At 26.6% G+C, this 26,691-nt stretch overlaps 3 protein-coding genes across 10 annotated transcripts; 1 reads left to right on the top strand and 2 right to left on the bottom strand.

Moving 5' to 3' along the window:
- Positions 1-245: 245 nt before the first annotated feature.
- On the bottom strand, positions 246-9,366 carry LOC113554325 (LON peptidase N-terminal domain and RING finger protein 1-like). 7 transcript variants are annotated; one of them, XM_026958119.1, is made up of 9 exons: positions 9,099-9,363; positions 8,728-8,956; positions 7,464-7,602; positions 7,350-7,399; positions 7,073-7,287; positions 6,503-6,716; positions 6,203-6,428; positions 751-815; positions 246-263 (listed from the first exon to the last, which is right to left on the bottom strand). In XM_026958119.1, the coding sequence occupies exons 2-8, from the start codon at positions 8,840-8,842 to the stop codon at positions 797-799; spliced, it is 978 nt and encodes a 325-aa protein (XP_026813920.1). In that variant the 5' UTR covers positions 8,843-8,956; positions 9,099-9,363; the 3' UTR covers positions 246-263; positions 751-796. The 7 variants fall into 7 exon arrangements, with proteins under 7 accessions (XP_026813920.1, XP_026813919.1, XP_026813918.1 ...); XM_026958118.1 differs by lacking the exon at positions 246-263 and adding an exon at positions 554-571; XM_026958117.1 differs by lacking the exon at positions 246-263 and having other exon boundaries at positions 632-815; positions 9,099-9,362.
- A 222-nt stretch (positions 9,367-9,588) lies between these two features.
- Positions 9,589-12,311, top strand: LOC113552361 (coiled-coil domain-containing protein 186-like). Its single transcript, XM_026955225.1, has one exon. It carries the CDS (start codon positions 10,163-10,165, stop codon positions 11,684-11,686), a length of 1,524 nt encoding a protein of 507 aa, XP_026811026.1. The 5' UTR covers positions 9,589-10,162; the 3' UTR covers positions 11,687-12,311.
- A 2,117-nt stretch (positions 12,312-14,428) lies between these two features.
- LOC113553422 (E3 ubiquitin-protein ligase RNF8-like) lies at positions 14,429-21,376 on the bottom strand. Of its 2 annotated transcripts, none has more exons than XM_026956745.1 (9): positions 20,676-21,376; positions 20,489-20,599; positions 18,673-18,827; positions 17,204-17,288; positions 15,623-15,739; positions 15,489-15,558; positions 15,305-15,426; positions 15,024-15,222; positions 14,429-14,918 (listed from the first exon to the last, which is right to left on the bottom strand). In XM_026956745.1, exons 1-9 carry the CDS (start codon positions 20,796-20,798, stop codon positions 14,713-14,715), a joined length of 1,188 nt encoding a protein of 395 aa, XP_026812546.1. In that variant the 5' UTR covers positions 20,799-21,376; the 3' UTR covers positions 14,429-14,712. The 2 variants fall into 2 exon arrangements, with proteins under 2 accessions (XP_026812546.1, XP_026812547.1); XM_026956746.1 differs by having other exon boundaries at positions 14,713-14,918; positions 15,305-15,423.
- Positions 21,377-26,691: the final 5,315 nt, after the last annotated feature.

Raw genomic sequence — 26,691 nt, 5'->3', positions numbered from 1 at the left:
AGTAATGAGCAACATAGATAAGAATATATAAATAAATCATATATATTGTATTGTGTGCAGTTCTTTGGCCAACACTAATACAGATATGATAAATTTAATTATTAAAAGTCATTTTATATTAAAATTATGTATTTACAATCTTTATTACACATCACATCATGTTTGTGTATTATCAGTTGTATAATATTTAAAATAAAATAAAGGATTTTTACAATAAAATAGTTTTAAAATCGGTTTTCATTAGACATTTCCATTGTGTATCTCTAAAAAAACAAACAAAAATAATAAAAACAATAATAAGTTACAAAAAATTGATTACTTTTTACCATATCAAAAAATATGTATAAAAGTAACAACTAAACAAATTTATATAAAAATTAATATAAATCAATAATTTTCTTGAAAATAATTAAGAGAACATTAATAGTGAATTTTAAACATAATATGTTGAAAATCAAATTGAGAAAAAAATATTTTTCCATTAAAATAAAAACTTAATTTAATGATTAAATAGCGTCAAAAAACGATACAAAATAATTCTACTGGCGATACAACAGATGTAGAACAGTTACTAAACAAAAAAAAAATATTAATAATTAAGTTACAATTACACAAAAATAACTAAATGCATAAAAAACAGAAAAATAAAAATAAACATTGTTTAAAAACTAATCATTAAGTCTAGGTACATAATTGATTGTTACTGAAGTAACATTTGATTTTAATAGTAGTTTGTAAAGTATATCATACCATAATCATACACATCAACTCAATTGATATTCGATTTCCAAGTCAGTTATTCAAAAGGAAAAAATCTGAAACATTTATAAAAGTCGTAATAATGTAGGAAATCAATAATTTTTTTAAAATTATTATGTTAAGAGGGAGTCTCACCCATATGTGTTGTCTCAGTCTTACAACATGTACGACATAGTAAGTTTTCGTTCACCAGTTTCAATAGTGTGATTTTAGTTTTAATATTAGAGTGAATTAACCGACCTATTATCATACTTTTTGGTAAGAACATTATCTATGTTCTCTCGTTGGCTTTTTACGATATTTTAAGTTTTAGGTGAGTTATGAAAATGAAATTATTAAATATTTTAAAATGATCATAATTCACTTAAAAATTAAAATATTAAAAAAATCCAACGAGAAAACACAGATAATGTTCTTCCCTAAAAGTTTGATAATAGGTCCATTCACTCTAATATTAAAACTAAAATCACACTATTGAAACTAGTGAACGAAAATTTACTATGTCGTACGTGTTGTAAGACGGAGACAACACATGTGGGTGAGACATCCTCTTAATATTTGATTCTACTAGAATATTATGTTCAACCGATTTATGAGTTATCATTATTCATCACTGATCGAAAAAATTAGTTTTCTTTTTTTATTGTAAAAAACCAATATATTTTAATATAAAAATCCATAAACACGAAACAACTATGAAATAATACTTCAACAATTTCCAGAATTTGACTTTCAAACATCTACTCAGGCTATCGTGATTTGGCTTCATAAATTGTCAAAGTATGATATTAATTATTTTTATTGTTTAAGTTAAATGAATATTGACATTAATATAATATTACCAACATTAAAATAGATATTGATTAGACAGAGTTTAGACATAAATATTTAAAGGAATATTTATGTTGTAACAGAATTGTTGTTTTTCTTTTCATTCAAAGATTTCATGATAGACAACCAAATATTTTTTTATATTTAGTATGACTAAGGTACTCTAAAATTTAATATAATTTATAAATGTAGCTTATTTAATGTTATTATATTGGTCAAAGTTCAAACCTACAATAAGTTTCACCATTGAAAGCTAATTGTGCTTGTTAATATGAGTGTCGTGTTGTATAAAATAACATAATAATTTAAGATATTTTTTTTAATTATGAATAGGTGTACAAATCTATTAAGCATCATAATTAGAAAATAAATAAAATAATTTTACAAATTAATTTCAATAATATAATTACCTTATATAATAATATTATTAATCCATAATTTATAATAATGATAATAATAAAAAAAAAATTATACTAGACAAAAAATAATGCGAGCCAAGTATTTAAATATTTAAAATTAAGCAAACTAATAACTAATAAACGGAAAAAAAATTGTGCAGTAATACTAATGTTTATGAGATATATTTTAATTTATTTGATATTATATTATTATAAAGACCTGAATTATATGAATGAAAAAAAAAAATGTACATAAATTCTATAAATCGATAATCTTAGTTTAACAATTAATTATAATAAGTTGAGGACAAATGAATGAAACAAGTTTGCCCCGATTCATGATATGAACTACTATTAATAATCAAAACAATTACATCACAAGTATTATATTTTTATTTAAAATATAATATATATATATATATATATATATATATATATATATAAAAAAAATATATAAATAGTCCCAGCAAAAAAGCGTATTAGGAAAAGGTGCCTTCAACACGCAATTAAATAACGGGATAGTAGAAAAAAGTGATTAGCTCTACCATACATGATCAGTCTCCTCCATTATGGATATGGGGCAGTTGGAAGCTGAGTGTCCCATATTGTCACAATAAGAGCAAAAGTACTCATAACTGAAGACCGGAAAAAAAAACACACGAATTGATATTAAATAAAATACACTGGAAAAAAAACAACATATTTCAGTTTGTTTAAATAATAAATAATCTACTAGGCACTACAATCAAATATATTTCGAAGAAATTAAAAGCACAATCCTATAGTTGCTAAAATATTTTTTTTTAATTTAAAACATAAATAATTACACTTTAACAAGGCTCTGCAATGGCGGCTATCATGTGTCTAAAAAGGTGCTCAAGCAGCCCTTCATAATTGGGGTGGGTGGGAAGTAGCTGTTGGGTCTTGAACATACAGACACCAGTATCAACACATAAGACTTTTATTTTTTAATTAACTGATATTTTAAGTACAGTGCTCTATATTTAAAATCACAACGCCACGTTCATGTGGCATTGTGTAAGTATAATTGTGTTATATATTACGATAATACATATATAGTTAATCAATTATATTATAATATAATATATATAGTATATTTTGTATATAATACTATAATAGTAAATATGCGCATTTTGTACGAAATGAGTAAATTTTTTGGGTTACTGAAATACAAGAGGGGGAGGGGTACTATTTCTTATATAAGCGAGTACCTGCAACATTATTCAAGATAGCCTACCCCAAAGACTCTGAATTATGATATTTATTTATTTTATTAAAAAAAATTATTTAAAATATATGTATAGCAGTAGTGTATACATTTATACTTCAATAACTGTTAATAACGTCCAATAGGATTTTTAATGATCTAAATTCTTGAACATTAAAATTTATAATTTAAAATTGAACAGCAAGTAATTTTTAAGTTTTGGAAGATATATTTAATAGTTTTACTTTTTTTAAATTGTTGGACCATCAAAATAAAATATCTAAAAAAATTATAATATTTTTAGACTATCTCACGGTCGAAAATTAGTGAAGACACAATACATAATTCTAACCTATAATTTGATTAGAAAAAAAATAATTTGATCAACAATATTTATAAGCTTAGTTTTGTTGAATTAGCTTTAATATTAAAATGAATTGACATCTTTTCAAACTAAGGAAAGAACATTATCTATATTTTTTTTACATAAGATTTTAATATAATAGTGGTAATAATTTACATACACATAGTTTACTTAAAAATTAAAATATTGTAAAAACATAGAAAATATACTTTATAGCAGTTTGATTATACCTAAGTAAAAAAATTAATTACGCCCCTATATTATTCTAAATACACAAAATTGGAATGGCTAAATACAAATTTGCTTTCTTATAATTGTAAGACAAAGATAACACATGCGAGTATGAGGACCTCTTTATAATGCTACAGAGTTCTTAAACGTACCAATAAATAATCTACAATATATAAATAATTAACATCTATCAAAAAATTAATAATATTTTTAAGTATATCTTAATAAATTATTTAGTTATAATTTATAACCTTAAAGAGTTTAAAATATAAAATTTATATTTTTAGTTATTACATAAAACCATGTTCACTGCAAATAACACTGAATGGGGTCGTTTAACATTGTTCATATATGCTGAATGGCACCAATGGCATAATGTACTTGATATTAAATAAATTATTATTTTATAAGTATGTGCAAGAATTACACTGATATTTTACTTTTTCAATTTTTAAAAATATGTTTTCAAACAAGTATACTCAAATATGATACATAGCGAACATGTTTTATTGTTACTATAGCAACACGCAAATACAATTTAAAAGCTGTAGCTGAATTTTATATTTACAAAATAAAACGCACATACAATTTAAATATTTAGAAGTAAATTTAAGTTGGTACATTCTAAAAATTCTTAATTGAATTAATACTGAAAATTAAATTTAAATATCATACATGATTACATCATTATTTTGAAAATAGTCAAATTATACTTAATAGTAAATATATTATTTAATAATATAAAATATATATTTCTTTTTGTATATTTTAAGTATACCATACTATATTGATATAGAAATTGATTTTTTTCATATTTTAACACAATGAGAAAATAAATTACACATACGATATTAATAGAATAATTATTTTCATTAATTAATAGCTATTTTAATATTAATGCATATTTAATTAAGATTTAATATTATTTGTATTGTATGTAGGTATTCATCATTAAGGTTAATAAATCTACATAAGAATAAGGGCTCTTATTGAAATTTATTAAATTCATTATGGATTTAATGGTTTTATTATAATAAAAAGATGAATATTATAGTATAACTATGAAAAATAAACAATGACCACAATAATTCACAATCTGCTAATTATACAGTACTGAATAAAAACAAATTTTTTAACAGAAAAGACTGCAAGTGAGGTTTTCTAATATATTCAACACAGAAAACATTATAAATCACTCTAAACTTATATTTATTTTATTACTGACTACATATATGGCAAAGCAGATGATTTTGTGCTGACATATTTTTATGGATTTAATATTTATACGCATCAATTTTAAAGTAAAATATGTTTGTTATGTTAAATAATAAAAAAAGTAAAAAGTAAAATGTCTAATATACACAGTTAAATGTGAATGTGATTAAATAGTACAAAAAATATCCTTTAGAAATGTTCAAATTCATATTTTTAATAATAAATAAAATTAACCAAATATTACCAATTTTGCACACTTTTTTCCCCTTCCACCGGTCACAATCTATGCGGCGTTATGCGGGATATGTGCACTGCCAGACAAAAACTGGTTGTCACCTGGGATATTCTCTTTAGAATGGAGTATATTATACTTTATAGTTAATACTGCTACTACTATCTCTTTGTATAATACATTATTAAATAATATCACTACTAGAATTCGGATTTTAATGCATTTGCATATTTTTTTTCTTCAATTCGGACAGGGTACTTTTCAAACTCAAAATGTAATTCCAATACTAAACAAATGTAAAGCATATCTTTTATTTTCCAATATGGAATAAAGAGAAACTGATAATTTTAAATATTAAAACTTGTTTTTTTCATCCCCTGATTAAATTATCTTTTATATTTTCATGATAACCAAGTTTGCAAAGCACGAGTCTTGGCTATCTTAATAATTACAAACTAATATCAACTATTAATTTTTATTAAAATATATTTATGTCTACATTAATTTTTGACACTTGTCTTTAAAATTCAGTCCCTAGTCATTATATTTAAAAATGAATAAGTATTGATTGAAGCCATAGTTATTTATTATCACAGTGGATAAATGTCCCAAAAAAACATAATACATGCATATATTATAGATATGATCTAATATAAAATTTATAAATACAATGTGCATTTTGTGGTATAATAATAAAATATTAGAAATCTTACTCCATTTGTGCACATTTCAAAATTATCCACCTTTCAAATGAGTAGAATCTGTTAGTCTTGACTACCAAAATTATAATAATACTATTAAAATTCTTTCTAGTAATTTAATAAAAGAATTTTCAATGATCTTAGTAATTTGTACATGACTAGATATACCAAAAGAACTACTTATTCAGAAGTTAAGCATAGCTAGTTTTAATCTAATTGTTTTAAAATAGTACATGGTAATACCTGTCCAAGTCGCTATCAGACCATACATCATCTTCCCTATCATCTCTATTTCTACCAATTGCATCGCCTAAACGTATTGGATCAAATAATGCTTCTTCTAGGGCAATATTCCATTCAGCACCATCTCGATCTCGTTCACCCCATAATACACCTAATGTTTGACGCATGGATTGGTTTCTATGGTTTCTTCTCCTCGCATTATTTCTTCGGTTTCTATTAACCTCCACTATTATTAAGTATTATAATATCACCAACAAATATTACTTAATAATATATTATATTAAAAATACAATTTATTACCTCTATTATTATCACGTTCAACTTTTAAAGTTTCCCGCCTCGTTTTTATTTCATCTGGTAAGCAGTCAGATATTTTGTCCAAATAGGTATCTAAAGTTAGACAGTATGATTTATTTTTAACGTAAACTCGACATGTTGGGCAGTGATTGACTCTTCGAGTCCATGACTCTATGCATTCAAGACAAAATGTATGAGAGCAATTTAGCACAGTTGGCTGTAAAAAAAAATTTTTTTTTGCTATTAATGATAAATAAGAATTGATAAACAAATAAAAATGCCTATTTTATAAGTAATGACAATATTTTAATGCATTATATAAAATTACATTTATAGATTTGACTATTATTTTTAACATTAGGGTGAAATATTAATACTTAAAAAATTACAAATTAGGAGCTCTAGCCCTCTCTGCTCTATCCTTTCACCGGTATTGATAACAATCACTTAAATAAATAATAAACAAATTTAAAAATAAGTGATTTAAATATGTTAATTAAAAAATATTTAAGATTATAAGTAAAAAAATATAAAATAAAATTAATTATTGACTATTTTATTTAGCTATATTACCTTGATGAACATTTCGTAACATATATTACATTGTAGATCACTTTCAATGCACTGTTCCATTTGATGTTCAACCCAAGAGAAATTTTCTCCTTCATTCTTGATACGCAGCTGTTGACGAAGTGATGTAACTAAATTTTCAGCTTCATTTAATTTTTTTACTGTTTCTACTAACACATTATCAGGAGTACCTTCTCTTGTCTCCCCAGTATTATTATCTGAAAGCAATTTTTCAAAAATTATTTAATAAAATGTATATGTAGGAAAAAAATATAATTACTTTTTAAGCTCCACTTATTTTGGGTTGCTGTTTTATTAGTTTCTGGTGACCTAAAATTAATATGATTTATTAGTTAAAACAAAAATAAATAAGAATAAATAAAATATATCATACTTCTTTGCTGTATTGGGAAGAACTTGATTTCTTTGTCTAGGTCTAGATGCACTACTACTTGGTGAAGCTGTCATTGGAGTAGTTTCTCTCCTTGCCGCAATAGAAAAGCTGATTTCCTCCTCATCATCAGAGGATTCTGCTATAAAAATAAATGCAGAGCATTATAGAACTGTATACTATTATAGAAGGTACAAATGTACGAATAAGGTTCAAATATTTTTCAAACTTCCTAAAATAAGCTTATTTTCAGATAAGTTTCTATTATTTTAAATATAATAGATACAATATCAGAAGAATGCTTGTGGCGGATTTTAATGACTGTAATTTGGAATTAAAATTTATGGCCCTGCCACTCTTGTTTGTTATCACTTCGCCATTTAGGGTGCCGTTATTATACCTACAATTATTGTATTTAGCTTCTGATGGATGATCTATTTTGGGAAATGGAAAAACTATTGAACATTTTAAATTAAACTTTAATAGTACGCTGCAGGCTTTCGCTATTTTATTAAACTTTGACTTCGTTCAAACCCATACGAAACATTAATTTTTAATTTTATTTAATAAAATTAATTTTAATGAATTACTTACAGTTGTTTTTAACAATGATACTGCAATAACATTTTTATAAAAAAATAATATAGTCAAAACTAGTGAAATATGTGAAAATGGCCATATAATGTTCATCAAGGGGTCGTGATGGCGATGTCAGAAAAGAAGTTGTCGGAAGGAAAAGGGTTTAGGCATCGCCCCAATAACAAACAAGTACCGGAATTAATTTTTGATTAATTAACCTTTGGTTTACTGATTCAATTTTATAGCAATTTTTAAACATGTACGTGGATACATACGATAGGGCATAAGTCATAATAAATACAATGACTGATTAAAAGGCTTATAAGGTACATATACGAGATGGCAGCAAAACAAAATTTGAATTAAATGGTCTCTAATAATGATTTTTGTATGCATTTCAAGTTAACCTAGGATAGTTTACCTATCAAGACTTATGTCAATCGTTTGACATGTAAAACACTATTGTATATTTAATTCTATTCTAATGTCCGAAATCTAAAAATTAATTGTAAAAAAAACGGGCCAGATATATAAAAATGTATTTAACTTTTAACTTAAATATATTAATACTTATGCCGGAAAGCAAATGACATTCACCATGACGGATTTTACGAGAGGAACACACACAACAGGTAACACACATTGTATTGTCGTTGGACAGGAATAGAACGCGGACGATGGAATTTACCTTGATTTTGGAACGGGCTGTCAGAGTGGATGGATCCCAGATCGTGAGAGTTCCAGCAACGGTTGCCAAATCGACATGATCCCCTCATGAAATACAAACATACTGAAGAAGACATGGTGGACGTATAATATTCGTAAGCTGTTGTTGCGTTTATCTGGAAGTTCACGTAACGTCGTTGCTAAAGTTTATGGTGAAATCTTTGTCGTCCAACTGTGGTATTGTGTAGATGCTGAAACGAAAGAAACGGTTATCAGAAAAAGACAAAATCGTATTGAGAAACGTGCGCGTTAAGTTATTTGAAGATTCAAGATTTGACCGTAATCACTTTGCTGATGGAAGGGGGGTGGTCGCGAGGCGAACAGACTACTTACATCTTTGGTCGTTTCGGCGGCGTAGGTTGGAAAGGAAAAGACCCGAACTAAGAAACTGATCACACCGATAAAATGCGGAAAATCATACAGCGGTTTGTTTTAAAATAGATATGCGACATATACACCAAACGACAGACGGAAAAGAGACGAGTCACTGACGACCGTCGACTGATCAGTGATCAGTGTACGAAAAATGGTGATCGCCGGTCAGCGAACAAACAACGATCGGTGGCGCGGTGGTGGTTGAGCGGAGCGGTCCGGAATCTATGGTTTACAGAATGCGGAATTCTCTCTCCCGGCTCACGACGGCGGTTGCGCGATCGACGAATATATGGCTTATGCGCAGTTGCGCTCTACGCGGATGGCTAATAGTTTGGGAGGCGTGTCTCAGACAGTCAGACAGGCGCGATGACGGCTGACAGTGCGTTGTCGGTGGGTGGCGGGGTACACTGACCAACCGGAATGTTGGTCAGCTGCAGTCGTAATCTTTATCGTGGCGCGAGTGTGACCACCATAAAAATATCGGTCACGGACTGCTGCGTGACTACAATCTGTATAACCGCGGTCGTGGATCACGGCTGAGATATTTACCGCACGGCATCATCCATGTTATCTCTATCGCATTGAAGCGTTATCGGCTTAGATAATTTATTATCTATGGTTATCGGATACCGGAGCTCGCGCGCTCGTGAATCGTGATAGCATAAGGAATATGAATACGATATACGACTGCAGTAGACGTGCTGTACTACTGCTGTTTGGAGCACTACACTATATTCATTTATTGACAATTATTGCTGCGCACGTTTGTCTAGTCAGACTAGTACTGTGACTTTTCAAAAATTTGGTTTAAGATCTATCTTTGATCGTGCATAAAACGTCGAATTTTTTTCACCTATAATATTAGTTTACAATCTATGTTACTCCTACAGCTGTTTCCAAATGTTTGACGATAGAAGTATACGTTACTAAACCGATGGCTAATCGACGATGATGACGCGCTCCGTTAACACGTCATGCAGCTGTTGTGGGTGTCGTAGGTAGCCGTTATCCGTTGAGCAATAATGGATATCCCGGAGATTGTGAACGATTCTCCGCCTTCCAAAATAACCGAAAATAATGATCGCGTCGACAGCATCCAGGTAATGGATGATGACGAGGAGGAAGAAGAAAGTTGCACGTCCGACATAAACCTACTGAAAGTACCCGGTGAAAACCAATCGGAAATATCCAATGAAAACCAACTAGAAGGACCCAGTGAAGACCAACAGAAAGTACTTGATGACGTCGTTCAACAGCAACGAGATGAACTAGACTACTATCAGCGGCAATTGGCCATCAATGAGCACAAGTACCTGACTGATGTCAGTGATTTGCGATCGCAGTTACAGTCATCAAAAAAAATGTATGATACTGCTAAGCATGAAAAGGAAGCGGCGTTCATGCGTTATGTGCTTAAAGAAAAGGAAATTCTGGACTTGAATACAGAAAAGAAAAAACTGATTGATAGTTTGAAAGACAAGGACAAGCAAATTGCACGGTTGAAAGCCAACTGTAAAGATGTGGCCAGTTTTACGACCGTAATAGAAACAAAAAACAAAGAAATCAAAGAATACAAGGTTATAATTGACTTGCTCAAAGATGACAAGTCAAAAATTTCAAAAGACTTAGACTTCTGGAAAACTAAATACGAACACGAGTCAAAATGTTCTCATGAAACAGAAAGTAAATTACTGCACGAAATACAAGAACTTCAAAATAGATTGGAATCATTGACCAAACAAAATGAATCATTTAATGAAGAGAGTAATTTAGAAAAAATAATACTGAACAGTAAAATGTATTTGGATTTGAAGAAATTTTCAGAGCAACAACTTCAAGAGATGAACAAATTAAAAAGTGTTATCGAAGAGTTGAATAATAACTTTACCAAATGCACCTATACTGTAAATTCTTTGGAAAATGAAAATATTGATCTTAAAACGTATATGAAAAGTTGTGAAATCAAAACCAATGAATTGCTTATGTTCACTGAAAGTTTGAGTTCACGCAATGCATCACTGCAGTCAGAATGCTTAAATTTACAAACAACTTTGGACAAATTAAAAAGTGACTGTGATATATTGAAGCAAAAAAACAATGACCTCAAGATTGCTTTCAAATCACAAGAGGACAGTATTGCAAAAGAAAAAGAGCTTTATGATTGCGACAAAAAAGAATTGGCCAGTCATTTGGCGCATAAAATGCAAATGATTGCAGACTTGAAAACCACATTAGAGCGCACTCAAGATGATTTACACGTTTCTAAACGAAAGTATAAAACTACTGTGTCTGAACTGACCAAAGAGTTACAGAAAAAAAACATTGTTGATACCTCTGTTGAAATGAAAATGGTCTTAGACAAAATGGTCAAACTACAGCAAGAAAATGCAAGGATATGTGAAAAACTGGATTTTGTTGAAGACCACAACAAACATTTGCTATGCGAACTGAAGAAAAAAAGTAGTATTATGCAAAAACACGGTATATCTGGTGGCAAGAATGGCCTAGTGTCTAGTCTGAATGAAAAGAAACCAGAACGTTACTGATAATATGTGTACTCTCAACAATCAACAACTAAATATCACTGTACATCTGTACTAATTTATAAGTATTCATTATTGTTTTTTTAACTTAAATATAATCTAAGTATTTAATCTAGTCCTATTTTATTATTATTGATTATCATTATTATGAACGTTGTTACTATTTATTACATAAATAAAAAAAATAATGTACATTTACACTTTGGTTTGCGTGACATTAATTACTATGCCCAGTAACCATGATAAAAAAAAATTTTCGATTCATTGTGGACATTACTTTATGATTTGGTTAAGCAAATCATGTTTAGTGTGATTATTACAGTCAGTATTAATTAGTTGTTTTTTTTTATTTTTACATTGTTTCTTAGAGTCCATAAATTTTTTACCATATAAATATAATGTATTATTTTCCTATGACCTATGCAATTATTTATACTACTTATAAATTATAATTTAATTTAGTTCTAACTGAAAACAAATACATGTGTCATGTTTTATGTACAATATGTGTATACTGCATAGTTATGTAGAGAGTAATGTTTGAGATTCGGGTTAGGGACTATTTTATTATGATTAAAAAGTAAAAACAACTAACACTTAAAAAATTGTTGGAAAAATATAATAAATGTCATCTATGGTGTTACATGATGAAAGTGTATTATTTTTCAAAATCCAAAATTAATTAAATTCAAGCACTTTCAACACTAATATTTTAAAAAACAGACTTTTTTTTTTTATTTTTAATTGTTGAATATTATTGTCTTTGAAAGTTTGAAATATTATGTTTTGTTTTAATTTGTTATTTTATACAAGTATAATTTACTCTAGTTTTTAATAACCCTTTTTAACCTGATATTGTAAATTTTTAGTAACATTTATTATAAAATACCAAAAATCATCAAATAATTAATACATTTTTAAAAACATAAATATTAACTATTATTATTTATTTAGCAGAATTTAATTTTACAAGAATGGGTTAGGTATAAAAATATTGCACTGTATTGTCTACTATCAAAGATAAAATCCTTGTTTTAATAGACGAGTCTCCAAAAAATAATAATAACAAGATGTATACTCTCTGTATGATATTGTATTCATATTTTAAGTGCAATATATCTTGATATGCAACAAAAAATAAAAATGTTGATACTTTTTATTAATTACAGTGAAACTTCCATTAACAGTCACCTCTAAATAACAATCATTATTTATGGCCCCTCGTTAATTAGAAGTTTCACTGTACATAAATAATCATAGTCATATATAAATTTTCAGATTACAAATATCAATATATTTGTTGTTATATTCTTAAGAAACACACTAGTTGTGCCTATTGACTGGCCATCAATTAAGGAAATAACCATCTAGCTGTATTACTATCACAATTTAGTAAGTTTTGTAACAGGTACGTGCGAGACAATCAATAAACAATATGTAATTGTAAATTTAAGATTTGAAGAGAAATGTTCTCCAAAATTAAATGTTAATTTCTAAGAGATATTTTTAACAGTTGGTATAATGCTCAATAAATATCAACTAACAAGAAAAATAATGTAAGACTATAATATTTTTACTATTAACTGATATTGAGCTGACTTAATGTAAGTCAGCAGGACGTCAGGACATGCATAAATATTATAAAAAATAAATAAGTATTTATTTTTTATATCCATACATCGACAAATTTTAAGTTATTGCATATTGTGTTGGCGTAGACAGCTTCACTCAGTACCATTAGATAAATACATATGGTAACAATGGCAAAGATTCTCTCTTGATAATTAATATATATATATTATATTTTTATTAATTTCAAACTTAATCACTAATCAGTAAATATAACATATTTACTTTAAGCCAAAATATAAATTTAATTAATTGTTAGATATATATTTTTTCCATTATTTGTCCTTTATTGAGAATTTTTAAATAATAGTCTCATTGTAATAATTTAAATGTACTATATACAAAACAAAATACATATAAAAAGCTTTTACTCAGTCAAAATAAACATAATCAATTCAAAATACAAGTTTAATCTCAAATACCTATAATACTTGAATGCTTACAATATATTATATTATTATACTGAACAACAAGTTATACTATGGATTTTTAATAAATTTAATACAATTTTATGTATAATGAACAACTGAGGAAGATATTTTTAATGTAATTATAACATACTCATTCAAATAACAATTTATAATTTATATAATATATATGTGTGTGTTTTGCAATATAGTAACTGAAAAAGTGTTTATTAATTGTGTTTAATGTATCAATGTATCATAGGTATAGCATAAGAAAAAAAAATTATAATATAAATCAATAAATATTTAAATTATAAAAATTAAACTTTAATTTTAAGTGTTTAAAACTGTAAAATAATAATAAAATTACCTATAATCTAAATAATTTATAATTGAGCTCTGGATTATCAAATAAAAAAGTTTACAACCAATTTTACTGATTTTTAAGAGTAGAATATACAACTTGTAAGGAAACTGAAAACATTTAACAAAACGTAATACAATTGCACAACAAAAATTAAGATTTATACTTAAATTTTTAAGTTGTACCAGAAAAGATTTATTTTTGTAATTTATCTGTCTAGATGAAAAATAATAATAATATGCGCCGGTGACAAATTTAAATATAATAAAATACTGTTTAAGAATATAAACATAAAATTGTTGTTTTACATTAAAATGAAACCCGACTAATAATGTATGTTATTATACAGTGGTACTCTTAATAATATAAAGATCAAAGAGGTAATATTTATAATAGAATACTTTTATTAATTTTTTTTTATAAATACAAAAGAATATTGTGTTTCTAATGGATTCTTAAGTCTACATTAATTATAGAACTAAGTTTAAATTAAAAAAAAAAATATTTGAACACTGGTGCCTTATAATATAATGCACTAGGATTTCATTAACTTATGAAATTAGTATATTTTAAATTGCAAATGAGCGATCATTTCAGTATGCTCAAAATATTATAAGAAATAGTTAATATTATCGAGACGTATTATTTGTTAGATCTACAATATCAATAACAGGAGGTTGTAGGTTGTAGACACTATACCTAGCGCTATTTCTAATAGGCAAGGCTGGTGGTACATCAACGTAATCAAACATGGGTTGTTCTCTTCTAGTGCGGGTTGTTGATGGATTAGCCCTTCTTCTACCTCTTTTAGCCACTTGAGGTGGATACCCATTTCCTAAGTCAAATAATATATGTTGAATATATGATTACATCACTTAACGAGTTTTTTATGCATTATTGATTTAATAATAATAGATAACATTTATTTAAAAACTCTTACTTTCATGTTGTAAAGTAACACGTTGCTCCTTTATTGTTCCACCTAGAATATCACATAGGTTCGTGATATAAGTATCCAAAATAAGACAATAAGTTATAGTTTGCACAACACCCCGGCAGACAGGACAATAGGGGCTTTTGCTCAACCATTTTTTAAGACAGCTTTCGCAGAAAGTGTGGTTGCAACTAGCTGTACTTGCCTTTAAAAGATTTAAAAAGAATAAATATGTATTAATAAATAATAACATTGGTAAACATTAAATATAAATAAATAGTTTATACCCGAAACATCACTTCATTACAAATAGAACATTGAAAATCATTTTCTAAGAGTTTAATAATTTGAGTTTTAAATATTTCTACAGGTTCTTCTTCCTGAGCAGTTTTAGCATCCAACATTTCTGCTTTAAACAAATTAAAACCATAATGAAATTTTGAGTGTTAAAGAATAATTTCACAATATTACCTTTTTGCATCGCACATTTTTTGCGATTAATATTCAGCTCGTTATTCAACTCTCGATTGTTATTTTGTAGCTGAAAAAAATATATTTGTTTAATGATTTACATTCAATAAATGTATACTAAAATTTTTACATACTTTAATTATTTCTTTATTTAGCTTTTCATTCATTTCTGTTACATCCTTAATCATTTTATTAAATGCATTCATTTGAGTTTTAGTGTCATTATAAAGGTTTGTGTTATCATTTTTTAACTGCAAAAAATAATATAATCAAACATATTACTTTTATAATAGTTTAAAATAAAATATACAGGTGTTTATCACATAAAAAACATTGGGATGGCTTACAATATCAAAGATGTAAAATATTTATATGATGAGTAAAAGCTGTATATTATATTAAAACTATTTGATTTCAATTAATTGGTTCTGGGTCAATCGACCGACAAGACAATTTTACCTTTTATTTATATTATTCTTATTTTAAAAAATCTGAGCATAATGTATATAATTGACTATGTTAATAATACATTTTTTTATGATATTGTATTATAATAATATTGATAATAATTGTTTTATAATAAATAGTAATAGCTAATAAAGTATAATAATAAAATAATTCGTTATATAATAAAAAAAAAAGTACTTAAGACTAAAAATAATATATAAATATATGCGATTCTAGAACATATACTAGACTACTAGAGGCAAAACCCTAGAATTGTCATCGAAGCCAACTTGTGCGTGAATTGTATATAGTTGTATAAGAAGAGTAGGCACTGTTTTAAAAGTACCATCAACTATCCAAAACATTGATTGACTGGGTTTTTGAATGTTGTTTACAGTAGAAAATGGCATCGGCGTTGGAATGAATTGGTAGGGAGAGCTTATATTGGTCTGTTTACGCTGATTAAGGAATTTCAGAAAGAACAAGTTAAGGTTGATGCAGATATCAAAGCAATTCTTCGAGGAACTCCAAAGTCACGCCCAACAAATCTTCAGCAAAAACGTGAACAGCGCTTGAACACTGCTTTTAACAATCGTGAAGGTAAGACACATCTGAAGTATCTTTGAGGTATTGCTCACAAAGTCACAACCTAACCATGTGATATACATTCTAGAATCGCATATAATTATATACTATTTTTAGTCTTAAGTATTTTTTTTTTATCATATAACAAATAATTTTTTTAATTATTTTATTATTATACTTTATTAGCTATTACTATTTATTATAAAACAATTATTATCAATATTATTATAATAAATATCATAAAAAAATGTATTATTAGCATAATCAATTATATACATTATGCGCAGATTTTTTAAAATAAGAATAATATAAATTAAAGGTAAAATTGTCTTTTCAGTATTTTAGTTGTCGATAGACTATTCTGTCCGTCGAATGGTTGTCGGTCGATTGTCCACCTCCCCATTTGGTTATAATTCATAAATGATAAATATTAGGAGAGCAATGTATATTATCATTTATTAATTCAAAACTTATTCGATTATATAATTTTAGGTATAATGTTGCTACTTAGTAGAAGTAATACTATTGTGGGAACCACTTAAGTTGTGATACCATAGAAAAAATGTATATTTTCTACAGCTTATGTTAATTAGATAAAGAGTACAGAAATATATCAACTATCAGGCTGGTCAACTATTTATTTACAGTTTCAAATTTATCTTATTAACACCAATTGTACTTACTTCCTTTACAAGATTCTGAAGCTTACGTATCTTTGAGATTTTTAATTTGTTATGTTCCTCTACATCAGCAGTTTCTTCATCTAATCTGTAAATGAAAAACATATAAATAATATATTCATCAACTCACCATAAAATGTTTAAGTACTTCAAATATTTTTAATACAAAACAAACATAATTATTAAAGTTAAAGATTTAGAATACAAAAGTAGGAAATTATTAATTTCACAATCTATTATTTTTTAATGTGTTTTTCAGGTAGAAGTTTTTTGTTTTAACAGATTGAAAATTGAGAACTCTTTATTTGTTTTTTTAAGCATAAAGAAAATTGATCACTATCTAGATATTTGGAGAAATTTTAATATAACAGCTCAGAATATGTTTTTAATGCAACAATATTGATCACCTTCACACATTTAATATAATAATAAACAAGGTACCTGTAGAATTAAGAAAATTAAAACAAGTGTTTAACGCCAAATCTTATAATCTTTCAGTTAAGACTCCCAAACCCTCCAAAATGATCCATGGTCAATGATCTATGGTTTTACTCTTTGTGGCAAGTATGAAATACATACATATTAGTATATTATGCTATCATTTTTGGTGAAGACAAATAGCATAAATAATAAAATAATATTTTCAATGTTATTTCATATAATATTACCAACAACCTATTCTGTTTAAACTTTAAATAAGTATTGAAAGGTATTCAAAATTTGAACTTGAAATGTTTACTTATGACTTTTTGAGGAACCTTGTTTTAAATTTGTAAATGTAAGCTATACATTTTTAGCAAAAAAATAATTGAAAATGTTCATGTTTGTCAAAATATTAACTACAAACATTTATTGAAATAATTACTTGTATTTATTTTAAATTTTAAATGCTTTTTGACCGAGTTTAAAATTTATTATTTTTATTTATAAAGAAAGCTTAAATTTTTTTAAATTTATGGAATGTTTCAATTAACATAACTAATAGTTTAAGAATTAATACAAAAGAACAAAAAAATCATTATTTTACAAGTAAATATCCCAGCTTGTTATTATCTGACTATCAAACATATGAGAAACTTATAAAAATTTAATATCAAATTTTTAAACTTTATACTTGAGCATACCATTTTTTTTTAAAGATACAAATCATAAATTACAGAAAGATAAGATAAATAATTTTATCCAAAATTTATATTAATATATAATAGAAGTATTTACTTTCAATCACCTTTGCAACCAGAAATAAAATTCAATTTTTTTTTATACCAATACGACATACATTCAATTTTTCACTCAGAAACTAAAATAACACAGAATACATACATAAACTTCTTAATTGAAATTATTAGTGATTTATTTATGTATTCAGGATATATATTTATATAGTAATTTAAATTTAGGACAAAATTAGGTATTTAATTAATTGATATTCTTAAACACTATTACATATTAATTAGTATTAATTTACTTACCTGGATTTTTTTTTAGAATTTACTAAAAGGCAAAACTTGTAAATAAAGTCCCAGGTTTTACTTTTATCAGTATAGGCAATAAGATCTCCATTTTTTAATGGAACTTCGGCATTTGCAATTTTTTTATAATTTAAATATGTACCAGAAGATGATCCCTGAAAAAAAAGAAAAAATTGAAAATGTGAAAATAAAGTTTAAGACTTTCAGTTGATTTATAGTTGGTTATTGACCATTGTTTATTAATGACTGTATTCTATTCTATACTATCTCAAAGTATTATATTAGTGTTTGAATAATGGAAACTTATGATTGTTAATATTATACTCATAATGAAATGTTTTAAGAAAACAATTTTGATTTATCTTAAAAGATAACATAAAGTATTATGAATACCTATAGCTTAATAGATACATAAGAAATAGTCTACAAAATTTAAAAAATACTTAAAACCAAATTTGTGACAAATCATATTTTACATATTGCTTCCCAGTAGCAGCAGAGGATAGACTTTGAAACTGAATCTCCCAATAAAAATAAACAATAGCTGCTGATCAGTAGCTACTAATGTATAATAATCTAATAAAAATAATAATTCATAAGAATATTTTTATTGAAGTAAGAAATAATAATATTTTTTTTATCATTAATATATACATATATAAAAGTTATAAATGATAAATTATAAACAGAATGATTCACCAAACATGTTCCCTGTTTTTCAATAATGAATTTATTTAAATTCTAATTTTTGGAACATTTAAATATTAACCATAATGTCATCTAACTCTTGCAATTTTTTGTACAACTTAAAGAGAGTTCTGTGGTAATACAAACTTTTATTTTACAAATGAACCCCCTCCCCCTTGCTCCTATTTGTACTGTTAATTATTTTGTTTTTAATTTTTAAAAATATAAATGGGTAGTAAAATATTTTAATTAATAATAATGATCCTCAAAAATTGTTTTACTAAAATATAAAATATGTACATCACATTAAGTTTTTTTTTAACTACTAGTCCTCAAAGTTAAATAACTAAAAAACTACTTGTTTGAATTTTGATATTTTTTCATCAAAATTTCCACTAATATTATACACAAATAATTCTTTGTACAAAAGGAGCGTTGGAAAAAAAAATTTGTATCTCTTCAAGACATTCCTTAAAGAATGCTTTATCTGCATGTTTTTTTTCCATCTGACAAACTTGAATAACTATTTTTGTAGTTCTGATATCAATAAAATAAAAACAACGTTCCATAGTAAAAAATCTCTTTTTTTAATGTCAAGATTTGGTTAGCTTGGACTACAGCCCAAATGGTTCTTACCCACGTGAAACGGTTTTTATTATGTTATATGTTTGAAACAACACATGAGAGTGAAGTGACCTCTTACTATAAAAATATCAAGAATTTTGAATAACTGCATTATTGTAGAAAATAAAGGGGGTTAATATGCTTAGTGAATCATCCTTTTAATTTTAGTAAAATCATTATAACAATTGCCAGCTCAATGAAATTACTATCAAACTGTTTCAAATGTATGAATAATATTGTCAAGGCTATTACTGGGTTTGTGGAGAGGGTCAAGAATAAGCCACAAGTTATAGATAGTATTATTATTTGGTTTGATAAATTGTAATTTTTGCTACTTGATGTGTCATCCAATCATAACTCCCCTCAATATTTATTATTTACCTATGATACACCTCTACAGCAGACTTAAAATATTTTGAGGTTTATACCTCTTTACCAATAGTGTAATATCAATAAGATCATATAACAAATACAAAAAAAACTGTATGTACTAATATTTACTCACATTGTCCTTAAGGAGAAATTGACCACTTGCATATGTGATGGTAGAATGAGAGCGAGAAATGTATAGTTCTTCGATTACTACCGAGGATTTTAGAAGGCGTCCAAAGAGAAACTGTTTAAACAGATACACTTTAGTTACAAATTAAAAACAGACAATCAGAATAATGATAGGTAGATACAATACTTACTGGACTATCGGTTTTCACCTCATATAATTCTCCAGTCTTTGTGTCCTGAATGAATGCAAGCGGTACATTTGAATCATTATTCGGCCTTTTGGAATTCATAACGTTTTTGATGTCTTCTAACATAGCGAACAATGCTAATGTATTAAACGTGCATATGCCACAGATATTAGACACATTTTATATAAATTAATTAACAGACACAGGCACACACACGCAAACCTAATAGATGGCAGAGTGAAAAACTTAAGTGTGAAAACGCGATTTACGAAATATATTATGAATACAACGAGACTAGTTAAAGTCACAGATTAAAATAAAAGTTGTTTAAAGGACAATTAGTTAAGTCGATTAATAAACATTCAATGATACGAACATAAAGAACATACAAAAATTACGAGTCGCGTATAAGATATTATCAGATAATAACAATAATCAAACGAGAACGAAACGAACGTTCATTGCTTCCATCACATCATAATAGAAATACAAGTTCGAGTAGCAAGCAAGACTGTATTCAGACGTCGAAGTTGTAGCTCATAACACTAATATAGAATATACCATTCACCGTAGGACGTAGGTATTAGGTATTTGAAAAAACGATAAATCGAATAAATATTATAAATCTACTATCTTTAAGTAAAAGTCAACAACCATAAACTGTAAAACATAGATAAATATAATAACATGAAGGTAGTTGAATAAAACCGTCGCATCGCAATACTCGTAACAGCTTCATCATCAGCTGTGATAAACTCAGTGTGACCACACCACGCTCGGAAAGTCAGATCTTCCGAAAACATTATGCGAGTTTTCATGGAGGCATAGATTAAATATACTTAATCTATGGTGGAGGCATGAACATTAGATAATGTTCATGGATGGAGGTAACGTAAGCTAGATATAATATCTTTAATCGTGCTAAGTAGGTATAGTTAGCTAATTAGCTGATAGTTTAGTGGTTTACTGAAAATTTAAATATTGATATTATACGTGATCCAATGACTCATAATACGATTTGAGATAGACCTTAAATATATCTTAAATCGTGTTTCATATTATGAAACTTGTTCATTTATCATCAAAACGATCCGAAAAAGATAAAAATAATAAATAACAAATTATTTTTATTTCCATAAACTAAACCGTTAAAAGTCGGTTACTGATAGTAACAAATATTTTAATAAGTAGTTTTGACAGAATTAACGCCAAAATGATTTTTAATTATTTAGTGAACTGTTCTCGGTACCTCCTCGATCACCATTAAACCATGTAATAAACTATATTATATAGATATAATATAGAATAGTTCAATAGCGAAAACCTTAGATCATATGCAGCTTACCTATAATCCACGGACTAAGATATCTTAGTACATCTTAGTCCGTGTTATAATCTAATGCACTTATTATATTGATAAGTATTCATAGTCCATAGATAACAAATCCTGACAATGCAATTATGCAATCACCACACGATTTTCTATCATAGGATAAATTCGAAATTTAACAAAATGTGTAGCTATTGTTAAACTTTAAAACGTTTAAGTATTTATTATGTTTATATGTGATATGTTCCAGTTTACAATTAGAAAAATTCCTTTACAAATTAGCTACCGAGTATTAGCCGAGTAATAGTGACATTGTAATAAGAAAGTGAGTACTAGAAGAATATTTTGTATTAAATTATTAAAAATACAAATGAGAATAACAACTATAAAAATCAATCAACAGCAATAGAAAACAGTCAATATGCCACGTTACTAAATTGAATGGTAATTACTTACTGAAAAAATTATAGACTATCAATGTTTTTATTTTAAAAACTAATTGTTATAATATAATTTTTTTATGCTCACACACACACACGATTTATTTTTGTGATTCTTATTTTTATTTTATTTATTCATTTAATTCCATTGAATAAAAAAAACAACAGCAATATTTTTTGAAATAATGTGTTACTGTTTTCTGATCAATTACAGTGTATCAAAAATTATGATGATTATTGAATTAATTATGTTTTATTAATTTTATTTTTTTTCCCTGCTATATAATTTGGCGTTAAGCAATATTCATTTACATAAAAATGTCTATAAATAGCTTAAAAAGGTAAAAATTATTTCGAAAATATGATAACTTAAGCACTTAGTGAAAATTTTAAATTACTACTAACCGTAAGGTACTGGATGTACATATCTGGACCGCAGAATTATGTGGTCGAGGTTTGTACGCTCCACATATGTTTGTGTCCAGAACGGCCAGAACCCTACGGTCCAGATTTCTATGATTCACAATTATACAGTCCAGATATGTACGTTCCTGATATGTACAGTCTGGGTTTATACGATCCAGATTTATAAATACCAGGTTTATACGTGGATCCACTCTTATCGTAGGGAATCGAATCAGAAGATTTTAGAAGGTTTGTAACGTTTTAGCTAATTTTTTAAAAATTATTTGGAATATTTCGAATAAGGTTTTTATAGAAAGAAAAATTGTAAAATTCGGGAAAAACAGAAAGTGCTTATTTCAATAGGATTTTTATTTTTGTATGAGCTCGCGATTATATTGTGCATGATTTCCCTTATTTTTGGTGTACACGTATAGCTAGAGGTGTAATGACAGCATTTCGTTATGATTTTGTACATAATCATCAATACCTGTCCAAATTTCTTTTATGCAGATATATGGACTTTGCCGATTCTATTCAAAAATAGTATATATTTTTTACAGGTTAACTTTATAAATTATGGTATCCGGTATATCCTGTATAGGTTAGTAGTCGAGAATAGTGATGGGTAAATACCCGGTAAATATATATTTTGTAAATTCCCCTGTTATTGCCCGGTATTTTGGGTAATAAATTCAAACAAAAATTATTCAATAATATTTCGTTTACATACGAACAAAATGTATACAGTGTGGTGATCCAAGTGAAAATACCCATATTTAATTAAATACATTTTATGTGGAAAGTTGACAAGATCAAATTAATAAAAAAAAAATGTTCATAAGGTTACTGTTGTTATATTATTATCTAAAAGAAAATATAAAATATATTTTACTAAAAAAACTAAAATAAACACGGACTAAGATATAATAGTATATTTATATATAAAAAAACCCAATGTTTCAAAGGTAAATAATGTGATGTGGGTAGTGGGTAAATACCGAGTATTTACCCGAAATATATTTCTTATTCGTTGGGTATTTACCTATAGTTCATCATTAGTCTAGAAAGAGGATTTTGATATTGTAATACCCACTCTTCACCCTACAAACACAATCGTATTTATGCAAAATGTATATTTACTATGTGCTTCAGATGTATAAAAATATGCTGTTATGTGGATCCATTATTTATATTTGATATAGGTAATATTTGTATGAAGACTGATTACTACAACGAAGAGTGGGTGATCCGTACACTAGTTATATTCAAATTTAAATTAACACACCCCCCTAAAAAATTCTGGATACGCGTCTGACTTTTGTATACAAATTAAATTATTTTTCTAAAAAAAGATTCAGAGGCTAATGTAAGCCGATTTATTATCTACTGTGAACGTTTTTATCTTCCAACTAAAAATATTCATACATTATATTTTTGCCGGTTGTCGTTTGGCAGGTTCTTATTAATTATTAAATTATTATAATTCGTTCGATTAACATTATAGTATAGTATGACATATTGTGATGAATAATTTGTGTATGATAAAATTAACATTAAAAATAATAAGTTAACAATGTTATTATTATTTTGAAAAAATAAGCGCTGAAGAGGTAATGTATACCTTTGGTGTGGTCTATATGGCTATATATTAACTTAAGAAAATTATTGTGTTTACTTTTAATAATTAAATTAATAGTTTAATACTCAAATAATGACAAATTTAACTTATAATTAAAAATAAGATAAAGTAAAACAATTAACATGACTTATAATTAGTTTTAAACTAGGTAAGGACTAAGGATAGATTGGCTCACCAGAAAATTGGAAAATTCCCAATGGGCTATTGTCTAGTCTGTCTATATATAGATAATATAGTCTATATAATTATAATTTATTATGACTGTATAATAGTATAATACTTACAATTTAGTCACAAGATTGAAAAATAAAAATGAACATCTCTTAGGTCACAACAGGAATAATGTGATTATTAAACTATAGTAGGTACTATATTATGTACTTAATCCAGTGGCATGCCTAAAAATGTTCGATGGGGGGGATATATGTTATAAGAAAAGACCGGATTTAATTCCATTAAAAACACACAAAAACTGTAATTATACCAAAAAATACATAAAAATTGCATAGTAAATTGCACTGTAAAAATTCAAGTTATATAAAAAAACTTTAAATTCTTAATTATAATGAAATTAATTAAAAAAATGATGAATGTATTACTTTTTTGAATTAAAGTTAATAATTAAATATATTTCCAAATTATGTTCATTAAAATTATATCTTTTATTACTTAAAATATGTTTGTACAAAGAAAAAATACGTTCTACTTCTATTACACTAGTTATTAGTGAATATTAAAAAAAACTCAATAATTTAGGCGTTATATCTAAAAAAATATCTGCTTTACCCGACATGACTTCATAGTAAGATTTAATAGTTGTTTATGTTATATCCTATATTTTTTTTCAATTATATACATATACATACGTTTATCTATACTTTTTTTTCCGTCTGGACCAGGAATATTTGTTAAAATATCTTCAGCTTTTCTAAACCTATTCATATTTTAAGTAGCTCACTATACTCGGATTCTCCCAAGCTTGTAAGATTAATGGATAACTCAGATAAGTGTAATTGTATAAATACTTTAAACCACATTTGACTCCATTATATTGTACAAGTTGTTTTAGCTTTTTCACACTGATGGGGATTAACATCGTTTTTTAAATTTTTAATCACAATTAAAAAAATTTAAAAATTATTTGTATAGAAAATTTTAGCAATAGCCATGTTTCTGACCTTGTAATAATAAGTTCGGGAGTAGGGAGGTAATGGTATACCCGGCATTTCTTTTCTGTATTTATTTATTCTCAATGGTATTACTTTTAAGAAAGCTTTGTTTTCCTAAATAAACGAAATAAGTTACATATGTATTTAGATCTTAGATATTAAAATAATTACCATTGTTAATCTATTTATATAATTATGAATTTAGTTTAGTTAAATATTTTGTTCATTAAAACCCTATATTAAAAAAAAAAAATTAAAAAACGTGAGAAATTGCAAAAAATTGCATTATAAAATTAAATAAGCAGAGAATGAGAGAACATAAAGTATAAAATTATAATAAAATGTATAAATTATAATAAATATAATTTATAAGCAATGACTTTATAATAAGTAACAACTCTAATATCTAATAATTTGTTTTCCGAAAGTCAGCAAAAAAAAAGACAATGGGAGGAGGATATAACCCCTAACCTCCCCACTGGGCACGCCCCTGACGTCATCATGCCACTACTGATCAAACTAAGAATCTCTGAATTTTATAATTAAATTATTTGTTGATAATCTAAAACTAGATTGGCGTATTGTATATTTATTAATATTCCCCCGTATGATTATCGCAGTGTACACACCACATCACCTGCCAGCGAGTCGTATAAAATATAAATTAAATATATCTGTAAATTATCGGCTACCGGACCTGTAAACTGCAGATCCAATTTGTGCTCTGTAATAACTAGTAACAGATCGGTTAAAGTAATATAATATTATTATAATGATAAGAAAAACACGTTTTATTATCAATATTCTATTTATATTTTATTTTAACTAAATTAGTTATTGCGATTATTGTTTTTATCAAAACAATATAAAATATTTATTTATTCATTTATTTAACGGAAGTTAGTCCAATTCACATAGAACATAGGGTATACATTAAAAAAAAAAAAAATTAATAATATTAGAGATACATAAATATAAGATTATAACATGTTCAAGTATGTATACAATAAAAAGAAATAAAGATAAAATATAAAAG

The sequence above is a fragment of the Rhopalosiphum maidis genome, chromosome 2 (genome assembly GCF_003676215.2).
Source record: "Rhopalosiphum maidis isolate BTI-1 chromosome 2, ASM367621v3, whole genome shotgun sequence".
NCBI lineage: Eukaryota > Metazoa > Arthropoda > Insecta > Hemiptera > Aphididae > Rhopalosiphum > Rhopalosiphum maidis.
The sequence above is the reverse complement of the archived record's forward strand: the minus strand, read 5'-3'. Positions and strand labels throughout refer to the sequence as shown.

Excerpts from the sequence above, each read along its gene's own strand:
- LOC113553422 (XM_026956745.1), bottom strand. The coding sequence starts at position 20,798 with ATGTTAGAAGACATCAAAAACGTTATGAATTCCAAAAGGCCGAATAAT. Across the intron at positions 18,828-20,488 it reads AATTTCTCCTTAAGGACAAT|GGATCATCTTCTGGTACATA; the intron begins GTGAGTAAATAT and ends CTTTTTTTTCAG. Across the intron at positions 15,559-15,622 it reads TAAATAAAGAAATAATTAAA|CTACAAAATAACAATCGAGA; the intron begins GTATGTAAAAAT and ends TATTTTTTTCAG.
- LOC113554325 (XM_026958113.1), bottom strand. The coding sequence starts at position 8,842 with ATGTCTTCTTCAGTATGTTTGTATTTCATGAGGGGATCATGTCGATTT. Across the intron at positions 6,717-7,072 it reads GTTACGAAATGTTCATCAAG|CCAACTGTGCTAAATTGCTC; the intron begins GTAATATAGCTA and ends TTTTTTTTACAG. Across the intron at positions 2,672-6,202 it reads TCTGATAGCGACTTGGACAG|TGTATTTTATTTAATATCAA; the intron begins GTATTACCATGT and ends TTTTTTTTCCAG.
- LOC113552361 (XM_026955225.1), top strand. The coding sequence starts at position 10,163 with ATGGATATCCCGGAGATTGTGAACGATTCTCCGCCTTCCAAAATAACC.